Genomic DNA, 12,838 nt, shown 5'->3' with positions numbered 1-12,838 from the left:
TTCTGAGTGAATATCCGTGTGTATTTTGTAAGATTTAAAAATAAAAACCCATTATTATAATTAATTGTAGGATTTTTGTTTGAGAGAACTCCCCCCCTCTATGAATGAATCGGTTGTTTTACAGCTATTATAATATAAAGAATGTTTTAATTAAATTCATGAAATTATTATTTATTTATATAGTTACAAACATATCTTTTACAAATTAAATTGATGAATCAAAATTACAGATGACAAATCATTGATTCAGTAATAGTATTATAATTCTTAAGTACATTTATCTTAGTTAGATAGTGAGCAACTACATTAATTAATTTCATCTTGTAAGCTTGTGTACAATGTAATATGAAAATTATAATCAATTATGGTAGAAGTTTATACTGGCAAATAATCCTACAGATCTAAAAATCAGAGCTTCTTCATGGAACGTCTATTGAGAAATTGTATGTACAAATGTTATTGCTCTGTCCTAGCTTGTACCATAGCTTCTTTAGCTTCATCCTGTGTGCTTCATCAAGTCAGGGAAAACTCAAAAATAACTGTAAAGAGAAGTGAGAGATTTTGTAATATTATATTTAATTATTTTTCAAAATATTTATTATACTTACACAATTGCCAATACAAAGTTTACTGCAGCCAGGAATTGATGTATTCCAAACATGAAAATTGTTGCATCCCACATCCAGAGTATAAACCTCTTATACTGAATCATCATAAGCCGCTGAATCCATAGAATCTTGATAAAAAGCTCATGTACCTTCCAGCTATGGCTCTGTAAAAGAATATGTGTTTTAGTAAATGTACAAAATTATAATCTTAATTAGTTTACGTAGCTTTAAATACAATATGCCTCTCTTTAATGGTTGAAACAAACTACATAATAAATACTATTAATTGTGATAATAGAAATTGTATACATCCCTGCAACTATTGTAATGCATCGTTGCAGCTGCAATCGAAATCACTCTTCCTTCTGCACATTTATCAAAAAACCTTTGCCGCAATTAGCAAAACTTGGAATTATAATCTACAGTCTACCTGCAATCATTTTATTATATTATGACTTACAAAATATAACAAATTAAATTATGTGGTTCAACTTACTGTTTTCTACCACCAATGAAAAATTGTTCAGGAATTGAGGTCTCGTAACAATATCATATCCTTCAAAATTCTTAGTTCCATCGCTTGAAACTTTACTTTAATCATCTTCTTCAGGTTCCTCGCTCCATTCATATCTAAAGCGAAGCCTCTTAATTTCACTACAACAGATAACTGAACATTAAAAAACACTTAATCAATATTATTTAATACATTGAACATTAAAGTTGACTTTACATCATATTTATTTTTACTGTCACATACCCTTTATTATTATCCCTTCATTAATATTTACTTTTACCTTTAGTAACCTCACTTTTTTGACATTTCTGCTATTTCCACTTACGAGAAGCATTAGAGACAAAATCTGTTGGCAACGACCTATTTTATGTTGGCACTACACGGAATTGACCAATGAGGGCTCTCGGATTCCATGCTCCACGGCTCTATAGTCAACTAACACGAATCTCCTATGCTTCTCTGTTAGGATAAAACCCTGTATAAGATAAGTTTCAATTTTCCAGTTTCAATCTTAAATGTTAGGTAATCGGTTACTAGATACAAGCAGAAAATTCGCGTGCTGCGAAAATGATTAATATAAATTTTAATTAATCATACTATAATTACCAAGAGCTCTGTAAGTTCTTTATTTAAATTATATAGTAAAATTTTCTACAACATTTTTTACTGTCAATGAATGTACTGATTTTTTTAGATTGTAAGCTAACCTAAAATATTAAGTCACTGCCACTGTAAATTTATCAATTTTTTTGTAGTCTATCCCATAGACTATTTTCAATTTATATTTTTCCTATTATAGATGGGTTTTCTCAAGACTGTTGGATATATAACAAAGCGATACTGTATTGTAGTATTATTGCCAATAATAACAGCTGGTTCCATTTATGCCGATCTAAAACATACCCATTTGTGGAAACAGGAACTTGAGCAAAAACAGAAATTGAATAGCTAAATAATGGCATCTGGAAATCAATGGCAAAACTTTAAATTACATTGGAATTCCATATTCCCTAAGCATGGGTTGCTTTTGGCAGCATTGCCCCTTGTTACAGTTATAGCATTAACAGAAATTTTTTATCAATGTGATCTTGATTATGTTAAATATAGGGACAAAACTGCGTTATTTGGAAAAGAATTGAAACCTGGTGAAAAGCCTTCTTGGCCAAAAACAATAGCTAGAAAGTGGAATGATGATTGAAACCAAGGAACTTATAAATAGATAAATATAGCATTGCAATAAAAAATATGTATTAATTTACTCCAATAAAGGATGAAAAAGAAAATTAATATTTTTTAATATTATTTATTATAAACTAAGGTCTGTAATAACAAATATTACTTATACTTAACAGATTTCCAAAAGTTAGAGTATACACTACTTGGATTATAGATTTTAAGTCTTAAGTCAATGATACATCAGAATTCACTCCATTCACAGCCAAAAGGTGAAAGGAAAGAGATATACAGATACATCACGAATGCAAATCTATATAACATAAAATTATGTTTTAGCTGAAAACTACTTAGATCTAGTTTCATTGCCTTATAATTGTATAACATCTATAAATAAGGCTTTAACAGATTTATATATCTTTTAATTCTTAACCTTATTCTCTTTATTTCCAAGACTTTCTATTGATCTCTTCAACTGATATGCTTGCCTTTTTCTTTCCAGCCAATCTTTTGTTTCTTCGCTCCAAGATACAGGTCTGCTTTCCCTAAAGCTCTTACTTTTATTATTATATTGCCTACAATTGAATTCCTTCCCTATTTTATTAATGGAAGTATTTATTTCACTGGCTGTGTTTCCATCTATTGGCCCATAATACTGAAACTGCATGCTTTTATCTTGTGGTGGAAAAATATAACTATGTCTTCTTGTGATAATAGTTTCTTCAGAGCAGGAAGAAGATACTTTATCCTTAAATGTTTTCTTTAGCTGGGATAATGATTTGTTTTTATAATGTTCACTAAATGTTCTTTGAAAAGCAAGTGGCTTCTTGAATAATACTGGATTAAATTTTTGTGATGTAACAATCAAAGATTCATCTCCAATAGCAGCTGATAAGGTAGAATCCAAATCATCGTATGTTATTTTAGGACGTTCTTTAAATCTACAGCTACTATAAGATGGTATTGTAGACCTAGTTTTTGATTTTAAAGTTGATAGATTCTCTAACATAGGGAAAAATATGTTACTGTTTAATTTAGTATCTACAGGCTTTAAGGTTTGCTGTGATTCATTTTCATGTATTGTAGAATTTTTCCTTAGTGGAATATACTCCAAATATTGATCAGCTTGTCTCAATTTCTTTTTCAATGTTTTTTCTAGTTCTTGAAGTTCTCTTTCTTTTTTAATCAAACATGCTTCTTGATTTTTAAGAGACTCTTCTTTATTATTTAATTCTGTTTCTTTTAACTTAAGCATTTCCAACTTTTTAAGCCATTTCTCTTTAAAAATTTCTTGACTAACATCCCGAGGACTTGGTATCATTTTTAGGTGTTTACTGATATTACTACAACAGCAAATTTCTTCTAAATTCTTATCTACAAGCTTTTCCTGAACTTTATCCTTCAGTTGAAATGAACAAATATTGAAAGAATCAAGAAACTTATCCAGAACATCTATATTGTTATGTACTGCTATTTCATGAAGTGGTTTATCACAGTCAATTTTACACAAATCACAATTTTCATTCCCAAGTTCAATAAACACACTATTAATTTGATTCTGTAAGATTTCTATATTATTTTCATCTTGGTAAATTATATTTTTAAACTCACTTACACCTTCAGAGTCTATTACATTTTTTAATTTTTGCATTGTACTCTCCTTACTTTTTTGGAAGTCATTTTCCTTCAAATTATTTATAACTAGTATATCATCTGACACATTAAATTTTAACGCTGAATCGTTTACCTTTGGAATAAAAAATACCTCCACTTTGTATTTTTCATTTTCCATTTTAATTAGTGGTGTAAACAATCCTTAAACTCGTCTTGCTTGTTTATCACCAATATGCATACTAGAGCATTGGCATAAATAGCATAATACACATTTAAAATATCGGATCGGTTTGGACCTCAGAATTGTAGTTAGGATGCTTCAAAATTCAATTTTCTCCCTCTATAACATTTTTAAATACTCTGCCTTAAAATGCTAATATTACAGATGCTTTACTGCCTTTACTTTTATACTTAAATTAGTTAAAATAAGCCTGAGCTACTCATTCATATACTATGTACAGTTCAGTTTACATAAACTGTACTCAACTGAATTTTAAACTGTGGGAATTTCAGAAAAAGGTGTATGTATGTACATGTACATATGTATGTATGTACATACGATATATGTACGATATGTTTTAAATTGTTTTAAATTGGGAGTTTAGGGACTTGAAAGTTGAAGGAACCGCACCGCACATACCAATACAGTAACAGTGAGGTGAAAGTAAACTGTTACTTAGTGTCAGTGTTAGTACTGTTCAGCTGTTTCATCCGTGATTCCGTATGTATGTATGTATGTGATATATGTAGTCGTTCACAAATGACAAAATTTATCGGTAGATAGCGCTGATATATATATGTATAGTAAGCGCGCATATATATTGTTCACATAACACACTACTACATATTTTACCAATGCTGGAATTGCTGGGCATTGGTCACTGTTGGTCACCAGACACCAGACCAGCTAGCAATGCTGGCACAACTCATGTCCTGCAAGGTCTGGGTGGGGAATGTGGGGATGCTACTATTCTATACATATGATGCTATAGCCCGTTGCTTGCACGTGCAATTGACTCGTATAGTTATTACTGGTTATTACCGTTATTACGAAATATCCTATGAAACTCAGGGCTGTGTGTATGTACATTTATACTATAAGTACCAGTTTTTTTAAAATTAGAAACTTTTTTCATATTCTTGAATATAGTATATATATAAGTAAGGATAAGAATGCAAAAAGTTAAGAAGGAAAATGACAGGCATGCGATAGCAAAACCTAGCTTTGTGCAGAAATATGTAATTTCATAATTCTAATAGATTTGAATTTTAATTTTCTTTTCTTTTTTCAGTATATACCAATCTTTTGCGTACATTTTTTTGAAAAATTATTCAATTTTAAAATCCCTGCTTGAAATGAAAGCAATTATTGATTTAGTAAGTTCTATATTCAGCTAAATTTTTCCATATGCCTAATACAAAGCAATTGGAACACTTAAGGGCCGGTTTTTTTACCTATTGTAAAATTTATCTGCTTGGTAAAATTTACAAACTGTAGTAAATTCTATTCAATTTCAAGCTTTACTAAACGGATAAATTTATCCAGACGTTTGCCAATAGGTGGAAAAAACCGGCCCTTAAGAGGCAAGGTTGGTGTGGGTTATGGGCGAAAGTGAACGGCCCTGCGACTCGTGTCATTCATATTCGTGGCGCACATTTTTGCTGCAAGAGAGGAGGTTGGACGCCATTGGTGCTCTACTACACTACACAACGCATCAACTGGCAGCAACAGTGAAGCGGGATAGCAGTCTACTCAACAACTCAACGGTAAGTCGGCCATTGCTAGGGAGTTAGCTGGGGTACTAGAATAGGAGAAGTTCGCGAAATCCTTTTGCCCCCTCCTTCAACGTCATTATGGAAAAAACTATTTAGTAATTTCGTGTTGCGATTTTGGGTATTTTAGGTCTCCGGTAATTTTGAATCGATGTCGTTGCCGTCATTGCCACTATGGACAAACAAGAAGTTATTTTGGTAAAATCCAACGATTCGACATTGTCGCCTGCGTCGTCCAATTTTCAATCGACAGATGTAAAATATACATCACCGGACGTAAAATATGTGACGCCAGATGTGAAATATACGCCTACTGGGAAGATCAGCCATGCTAAAACACGAGTATATATTCAGAGATATCGTAAAGAATGGGAGCAAATGCCAGATTTCGAAGGTATTCTCATCATAGTAAAATCTTGATTTATTTCTAGTACGATTACATTCACAGCGTCTCTATTCTAGTTTTAATATTAACCCCATATACATGTGCGTCGATTGTAATTTTCTAAGTATATAAGTACTAGTAATGATATGCTGTGCGCGCGCACGCTCCCACGTACGTTACGGGAAACTGATAAAAACCTATACGCTAGTGCGATGCGCTCTAGCTTTAAATCCTCTATAAAAACAAATACTAGGGCCGGCTAGAAATTTCTTATCCTAATGCTTAATTTATTTTGTACTATTTTTCCGTTCTATTAACTTATTTTACTCCACTTAATATATCTTATTGCTACTTTTATGAATTACATTGCTCAAAGCTCATGAGAAAATAAAATTTTGATTAAACTGTTTTTAGGCTGGCTTACTTCTGACCCTCTTCTGCCAACAAGGGCTTATTGCTTATACTGTAAAAAAAACTTACATGCCCATCGACTCTCATTATTAAAGCATACTTGTACTATGAAGCATCAAAGAGCAGCTTTGATGCATCAGGCTGAGAAAGAAACTCAGAAAGCATTCTCGACTTCAAAGAGAAAAATCATGGGACAAGATGAAAGCTCAGAGGTAGACATTACTATATGATGTATAATATCAAGTAAAACTAAAAATAGATTTTTTAAATTAAACTGGATTTTTATTCAAATTGTTTTACAGCAGGCACAAACTGTACATATTATATCTGAGGAGAATGACGATGATATTGAATATGTTGTTGAAAGTTTAGATGACATTGATGATGATCAAATGGGAGATATGAGAACAGGAACAAAAGTTTCATTAATTAAACAGGAAGAAATAGATGAAGAAGATGAAGAAGACGAGGAAGAAGATGAAGAAAATGAAGATTCTGGGCATTTGGTAAAAAAAATTAAACTTGATGTACAAGTATGTTGGTTTTGTTTTTTCAAAGCTTTTGTTTAACTTCTAGCTACAAGAAAGCCATTATACTGGCATTAGACAAACTTCAATAGTTTACATTTTGAATGTATTATTTAAAGTGATAAAGTTTTGTGAGAAAAGATTTTTATTTTAATGCATAAATGCCATAAGTCTAAAGTTTGAAAATATTTATTTTTTCTCAAGACTGTATTGATTTAATTAACATATTTTATGAGTAAACAATTGATATTTGTCTGGTGTCAATATAGTTGTTTTTCAGTAGCATAAACGTGAATACTTGAAATTATTTTAAAAAATATGTTTTTTTAGAACGAAGGTGGTAGGGATACACTTGCAGAAGCAATGGCACATGTACATGGTGAATTTTTGGAAGACTCAAATCATGACCAATCAAATGTTCAATTAGAAATGGTTGTTGAATCTGATGATCAAAGCACAACAGAAACTCAAGGTGATTCTACCATTGTTGAACCTGAAGCAACTCAAAAAGCAGTATCTAAAAAGTTGCAAAATGCTGTAAAGAATTTCCAATCAAAAGTATTAGGAAAACCTGCTGCAAAAGAGGTAATATGATTTTTTTAATAGCTTCAAAATCACGATTTGTGTATAATAAGTATTAATATTACTGTAATGTTAGCAAGAGGAATCAAAAGGTAGTTCAAATTCGGGAATAGTGGTTGCATGTCCATTACCAGTGATTGGTACTACAACATATCAAAATGTTCCAACTGGAACAATTGGAGTACTACAACCAGTCAATACAATTCCAATTGCACCAGCTCAAAATAAAACAATCACTTTGACATCTGGTGGTAAAACATTAACCTTGACTGGAGGTACTTTTGCTTCTGGTGGACAGCTCGTCTTGAGTAAAGTTAAAGGAAAGTTTCCAACATTGGTAATGATGGATAAGCAGCCTGTTCAGATGAATGTTGAGGAAATGGATGACTCTTCAAATCTGAGTATTAGCAACAAGACAGCTTCTCAATCAGTACCAATAGCAAGTACAAGTCAAGAAACTTCACAAAAAGTTTGTATCTCTGCTTTAATGATCAAATATTCAATATCTATCAACAGGATTGTAATTTTGTTTTTTACTTTATAACAGGTTTCGCCGAAAACAACACAACTAACTACAAAGAAACCTCGTATCTCCACAATCGTTACGGATAATAGCAAGGGAATACCGATAGGTGGCTTACAAGTGAGCCTGTACAAATTGATGGATGGTAGATGGACATTTTTGAATGAAAGCAACACAAACCCGGATGGCCGGTGCACTGACTTAGCAGATAATAAAAAAATTAAATTTACTGCTGGTCGTTATAAGCTTCATTTTGACGTAGATAAATATTTTACTTTAAGAAGAATAGAAACGATGTATCCGTTCATCGAAATTGTATTTGATGTAAAAAATGCGTCTGGCCATTATCACATCCCTTTAATCTTAAGTCCATTTGGATATACCACGTATCGTGGTTCTGAAAATTAAATTTTAAATTCAAACAATTATACGGACTTCGTGTGATATGGGGTTAATACTATTACAGACATACTTTTATCAGTTGAAAGCATTCATTTTAATAGTTATTACTTATATACAATTAGATATGTTTTAAAGAATATATTTGTATGATCACAGTAATTCATGAAATATAAGATAATAAATTTGTTATAAGTGTTTTCAATCATACCAGCATCTTTTTCTCTTTGAGTTACCCTTATCTACTGTGACCTCGTGATATCCAGAAAGTGCAGCACAACTGAGATTTAGATATCTGTAGTGGTACCACAATAAGTGCTTCAGTTGAAAACAGTCTTTCAATCAAACGCTTCAACAACGTTGTTACTCGTGAAATGGCTGACCAAAAATCGGACAAAGTTGATAAAATAATTTTTTTTCTTACAAGACCTTGTTTTTATTATTCTTAAGATTTAAAATATATTTTTTAGAAAAAACCACATTTGTCTACCCATGTTTTAGACACTTGTAGAGGTATACCAGCCTCAGAACTACCCGTGCAATTATTTGTATTTGCAAATGAAACATGGATTCTTCTGAAAGAAAGGTACAAGTGAGATAGATTCATTGAATTGAAATTAATTTACATATTTCTTTAAAATTAGTTTAACAAACTCGAACGGTCGCTGCGAAGACTTCTTGGAGAACGAAGCATCCTCGCTTTCACCTGGTCGATATAAACTCCACTTTAAAGTCGATCGGTATTTTGATACATTAAAAATTACTTCGATGTATCCCTGTATCGACGTCATTTTCCAAGTGAATGATTCGCAAGATCATTATCACGTACCATTGTTACTTGGCCCATTTGGTTATACAACATACAGAGGATCATAGACGAAATGAGGTGTTTAAAAGCAAAAAATGATCGCGTAAAAAAATATATCTTATTTGTACAAAAGAAATATAAATACAATTTTAACAAATGAATAAGATTTAATTTGGTGGTAAGTAAGTTTTATCGTTTGGTGGTAGGTACGTTACTCCAGGACTGGGTTCTTTTGGTCTAGAAGTTCCTGGTGTTTTTGCCGAACTACCGGAAGTCTTAGACGATTCGCTCGCTGCCTTGCCAATTCGAAAACTAGCTCTATTTCCGTTTTCATCAGCTTCGTACCTTGTTGAAGATAAAATAATAATTGCTGTTATAAACTTTATTACAGCCATCTATTGTTTTGTATAAATGATAATAAATATATATATATATAATTGAAAAAATAAATACTTTACGAAAACTGGTGTTCCTTCGGGGCTATTGTAGGAGAAATGCCCTTTCACAACCCTGATCAACTGCCCGTCGACTGCTTTCAGCATTTCGCTCTCTTCTCTTTCGACTCCATCAACATTGTTGTTGCTACTAATACTATCGGAAGACGGAGGACCATTCTCCATAGGAGCTTCTAAAACCAAACCAGCGGATCCACGAGCAAAAAGTGGCGCCTTTTGGTCAGGATCTAGTTTCTCTGCTGAGCACCAATTTAGAAACCACAAAAGAACCTGAAGATACAGTCACAATCATAGACAAACAATATTAAACATGAAAAAAAAACTTTAACCCTCACTATTCGAATTATAATTATAAGTGCGATTTTCATATATTCTTTTATCGCAAAACTGGAAAGAACCGGAGAAAGTGCATGTTGGTTAAATAAGATTTGAGAAAGATGATAAGACTGTCGAGTTTTCGATAGAGAATAATTAATTATTTGGCGCAAGATGCACATTTAGTAGGTGTAGATATATATATATATATATGTATATATAGTGGATGGTCAACTGGAAGCATTTTACTTAAAAAAAAAGTAGAAGCTTGAAAATCTTTCTATTATATTTCAACAATCAATTCCCTTTTATCAATGATCACTGTTTGGCAAAAAAATGTGAATTTCGTCACATTTTTCTTAACTCGGTTGGTAAATCATTTCCAAAAAAATACTTTTCAAACCCAATTAACAATTTCCCCTGACTCGAAGTAGAATTTTTCACATTCAATTTTAATTTTATTAACTTTGCAATTTGAAAGAAAAATACATCAAATATATAATAAAGGAAAAAACGTATAAAATGGAATTTCTAAACACTGATCAAAAAAGAGAAATATTTTTCTTTCGAAGGGAATGTTTGTAATCTGTTTAATACGATACCAGATATTTGGCAGCAAAACGTGACATAATGTACACTATTTTATATCACTGTTGGACAGAGAAGAGGAGTTGGAATGCAACATCCAACTCTTTCACCAAGTTATTTCGCGATTCCAGAGATACAGCGGAGTCGCGGGTTCTTATATACCAGTTCAAAGTGTTCATACGGGTTGACACTGTGAATCCCCCTCTACCAGCTTCCCTTAAAGATCTTACCCATCACAGGGATCACCTCTTTTTCAATCTTCATATATGATTCTTTAAAATCCCACAGAAAAATCGACCATTAACCATATTAGATTCATATGATTTTTCACTGACTGCTAGAAAGGAAATCCTAAAAAAGAAGAATTGGTTTCACAAGGTCTGATGAAATTTAGAAAGTTTATAGTTTTGCTGGAGGATGTTCCTTTTTTCTAAAGTTCGGAGAATTTTCGTATTGTCAATTAAAGGATGTGGTAGCAAGGTTGCGCTTGTATATGGTCTCCAATATCTGACTTGAAATTTATTGTTCGTCGTGAGCAGCAGCGAAGAGATAGAAAGGCCATCCTCGTCACGAGATAGGGATTGGATCGCGTTCGTTTAAGGGTTACCATATGATCTATTCACCTATAATAAGACGCGTTCACTCTTCTGTAAGTAGCAGGCTGATTTTATCGTGCAATAGAGTTGACATTTTATTTCTGCTCATTCTCAAACCGAACCCATCGCATTCCAAGTACATACTTGGTCCGATCATGATCCTCCCTAAAAAACTCCGTCCGTAAATAATTATGGGTCGAGTTGAATTTCATTGCATTCATCCATCGATCTTAATCTTATATAATTTACACTCTCGCTTCGCCAAACGAATGATTGATTCGTTGCGCCCAGCGTTCAATCCTTTCTCGATAAGAAAATTTTACTGCGTGAATCCTCCCACTTGCATAATCCCTCTCGTTGAAACTATACAAAATTTCCAGTTTTATATAGCAGAGAAAATTATAATTAATTTTCTAATGGGGGATCGACCTATTAGTCCATATGTATATCGCTGGTTGACATTTTATTTCTATAGAGTCATGTCACGGACCAATCCCATCCTTTGTGAAAACGTGAATTGTATTAAGAAAGCAGTCATGTTAGTACTCGAAGATATCTTGATTGTAAAGGAAAAAAGAGACGATAGGAATCAAAGAACTGGATAGAGTGAATACTTGGTACGAACGCGGACTGTAAACAAATGATAATTCGAATCCTTAAAAATTTTGCTTCGATATTTCTTCGTTTATTTAAGCTGCATGGATAATAATAACGCCAGCTTTAGCATCGAACAGCAATGAAAAATATTTCTCTAGAAAATTATGCGTTTCATTTCTCTTTGAGCCAAGGATATTAATGGGCACATTATTTATTCGTTTTCAATGTAGCAAGAAGAAGCGCGACATATGTTGAATCGCGAATGAATGATATAAAATACGGAAAGGCACAGGGAAAACTTGTACCAATATCGACTCGAAATCTTGTAAAATAAAATCTTTAAAAATTTATAATTTTTCCTTCATTCTCGATGCTCTTCGATTCCTATCGCTAAATTAAAGTCATTTGGAGTATCAAGCTAGTATTTAAACTAATGGGAGGGAGAGAAAAAATATTAAATCATTCGCAATAATTATTCTTACCTATGAAGATACGCCTGATAATGATATACCTTTGCTCGTATACTGAATTAGGAAAATGGATAATGGCAAAAATTTATAACATGTGATAAAATATAAGAATCGCGTTAACGTTATATTCAAAAATATTCTTATAAATGAATGTGTATTATTAGGATAAAGAGAAAAATTAAAACGCATTTGTCTCTAGCATTGCAAAATAACTGGTAGGAGAACGTGAATAAATCAAGAGAGGTGTGGAAGAGTAAAGGCTTTAGATCATCTTTATGTAACTAAAGACGTGCGACAGAGATTGAAAGAGAAAGAGAGGTAGGAGGGGATAAGAATTATTTAGGGATCTCGCTGATTTATCGATGTTTTAGTTATGCACATTATTAATTTAAGACACAAAATTACGAAAATGCATAAAAATGAGAATTTTATCGATGACCAGTGAAAAGTATTGCGATCATCGAGGCTATCCCAAACTGGACGAGAACCGATTGCAAACC

The 12,838-nt window shown here is 32.4% G+C and overlaps 4 protein-coding genes and 1 long non-coding RNA gene across 9 annotated transcripts; 2 read left to right on the top strand and 3 right to left on the bottom strand.

The window, feature by feature from the left end:
- Nucleotides 1-155: 155 nt before the first annotated feature.
- On the bottom strand, nt 156-1,524 carry LOC136773006 (uncharacterized). 4 transcript variants are annotated; one of them, XR_010822540.1, is made up of 4 exons: nt 1,366-1,524; nt 1,105-1,262; nt 609-1,038; nt 156-539 (listed from the first exon to the last, which is right to left on the bottom strand). It is a non-coding gene; the product is annotated as an uncharacterized lncRNA (long non-coding RNA). The 4 variants fall into 4 exon arrangements; XR_010822543.1 differs by having other exon boundaries at nt 1,403-1,514; XR_010822542.1 differs by having other exon boundaries at nt 1,339-1,465.
- Nucleotides 1,525-2,317: 793 nt separating this feature from the next.
- On the bottom strand, nt 2,318-4,621 carry LOC136773001 (uncharacterized). 2 transcript variants are annotated; one of them, XM_066726308.1, is made up of 2 exons: nt 2,729-4,621; nt 2,318-2,608 (listed from the first exon to the last, which is right to left on the bottom strand). In XM_066726308.1, exons 1-2 carry the CDS (start codon nt 4,085-4,087, stop codon nt 2,555-2,557), a joined length of 1,413 nt encoding a protein of 470 aa, XP_066582405.1. In that variant the 5' UTR covers nt 4,088-4,621; the 3' UTR covers nt 2,318-2,554. The 2 variants fall into 2 exon arrangements, with proteins under 2 accessions (XP_066582405.1, XP_066582406.1); XM_066726309.1 differs by having other exon boundaries at nt 2,784-4,621.
- An 895-nt stretch (nt 4,622-5,516) lies between these two features.
- On the top strand, nt 5,517-8,685 carry LOC136773000 (uncharacterized). The gene is made up of 7 exons (XM_066726307.1): nt 5,517-5,676; nt 5,813-6,076; nt 6,482-6,690; nt 6,781-7,011; nt 7,336-7,590; nt 7,664-8,056; nt 8,135-8,685. Exons 2-7 carry the CDS (start codon nt 5,857-5,859, stop codon nt 8,516-8,518), a joined length of 1,692 nt encoding a protein of 563 aa, XP_066582404.1. The 5' UTR covers nt 5,517-5,676; nt 5,813-5,856; the 3' UTR covers nt 8,519-8,685.
- A 138-nt stretch (nt 8,686-8,823) lies between these two features.
- On the top strand, nt 8,824-9,662 carry LOC136773005 (5-hydroxyisourate hydrolase). Its single transcript, XM_066726318.1, has 4 exons — nt 8,824-8,907; nt 8,980-9,095; nt 9,154-9,395; nt 9,524-9,662. The coding sequence occupies exons 1-3, from the start codon at nt 8,884-8,886 to the stop codon at nt 9,383-9,385; spliced, it is 372 nt and encodes a 123-aa protein (XP_066582415.1). The 5' UTR covers nt 8,824-8,883; the 3' UTR covers nt 9,386-9,395; nt 9,524-9,662.
- Nucleotides 9,485-12,795, bottom strand: LOC136772778 (uncharacterized). Its single transcript, XM_066725905.1, has 3 exons — nt 10,690-12,795; nt 9,771-10,042; nt 9,485-9,662 (listed from the first exon to the last, which is right to left on the bottom strand). The coding sequence occupies exons 1-3, from the start codon at nt 10,714-10,716 to the stop codon at nt 9,485-9,487; spliced, it is 477 nt and encodes a 158-aa protein (XP_066582002.1). The 5' UTR covers nt 10,717-12,795.
- Between the last annotated feature and the right edge of the window lie 43 nt (nt 12,796-12,838).

This window comes from Prorops nasuta, unplaced genomic scaffold (genome assembly GCF_024137725.1).
Source record: "Prorops nasuta isolate Cenicafe-Biocafe unplaced genomic scaffold, Cenicafe_Pnas_1.2 PNAS00004, whole genome shotgun sequence".
Lineage (NCBI taxonomy): Eukaryota > Metazoa > Arthropoda > Insecta > Hymenoptera > Bethylidae > Prorops > Prorops nasuta.
This window is presented reverse-complemented; position numbering and strand designations above follow the sequence as displayed.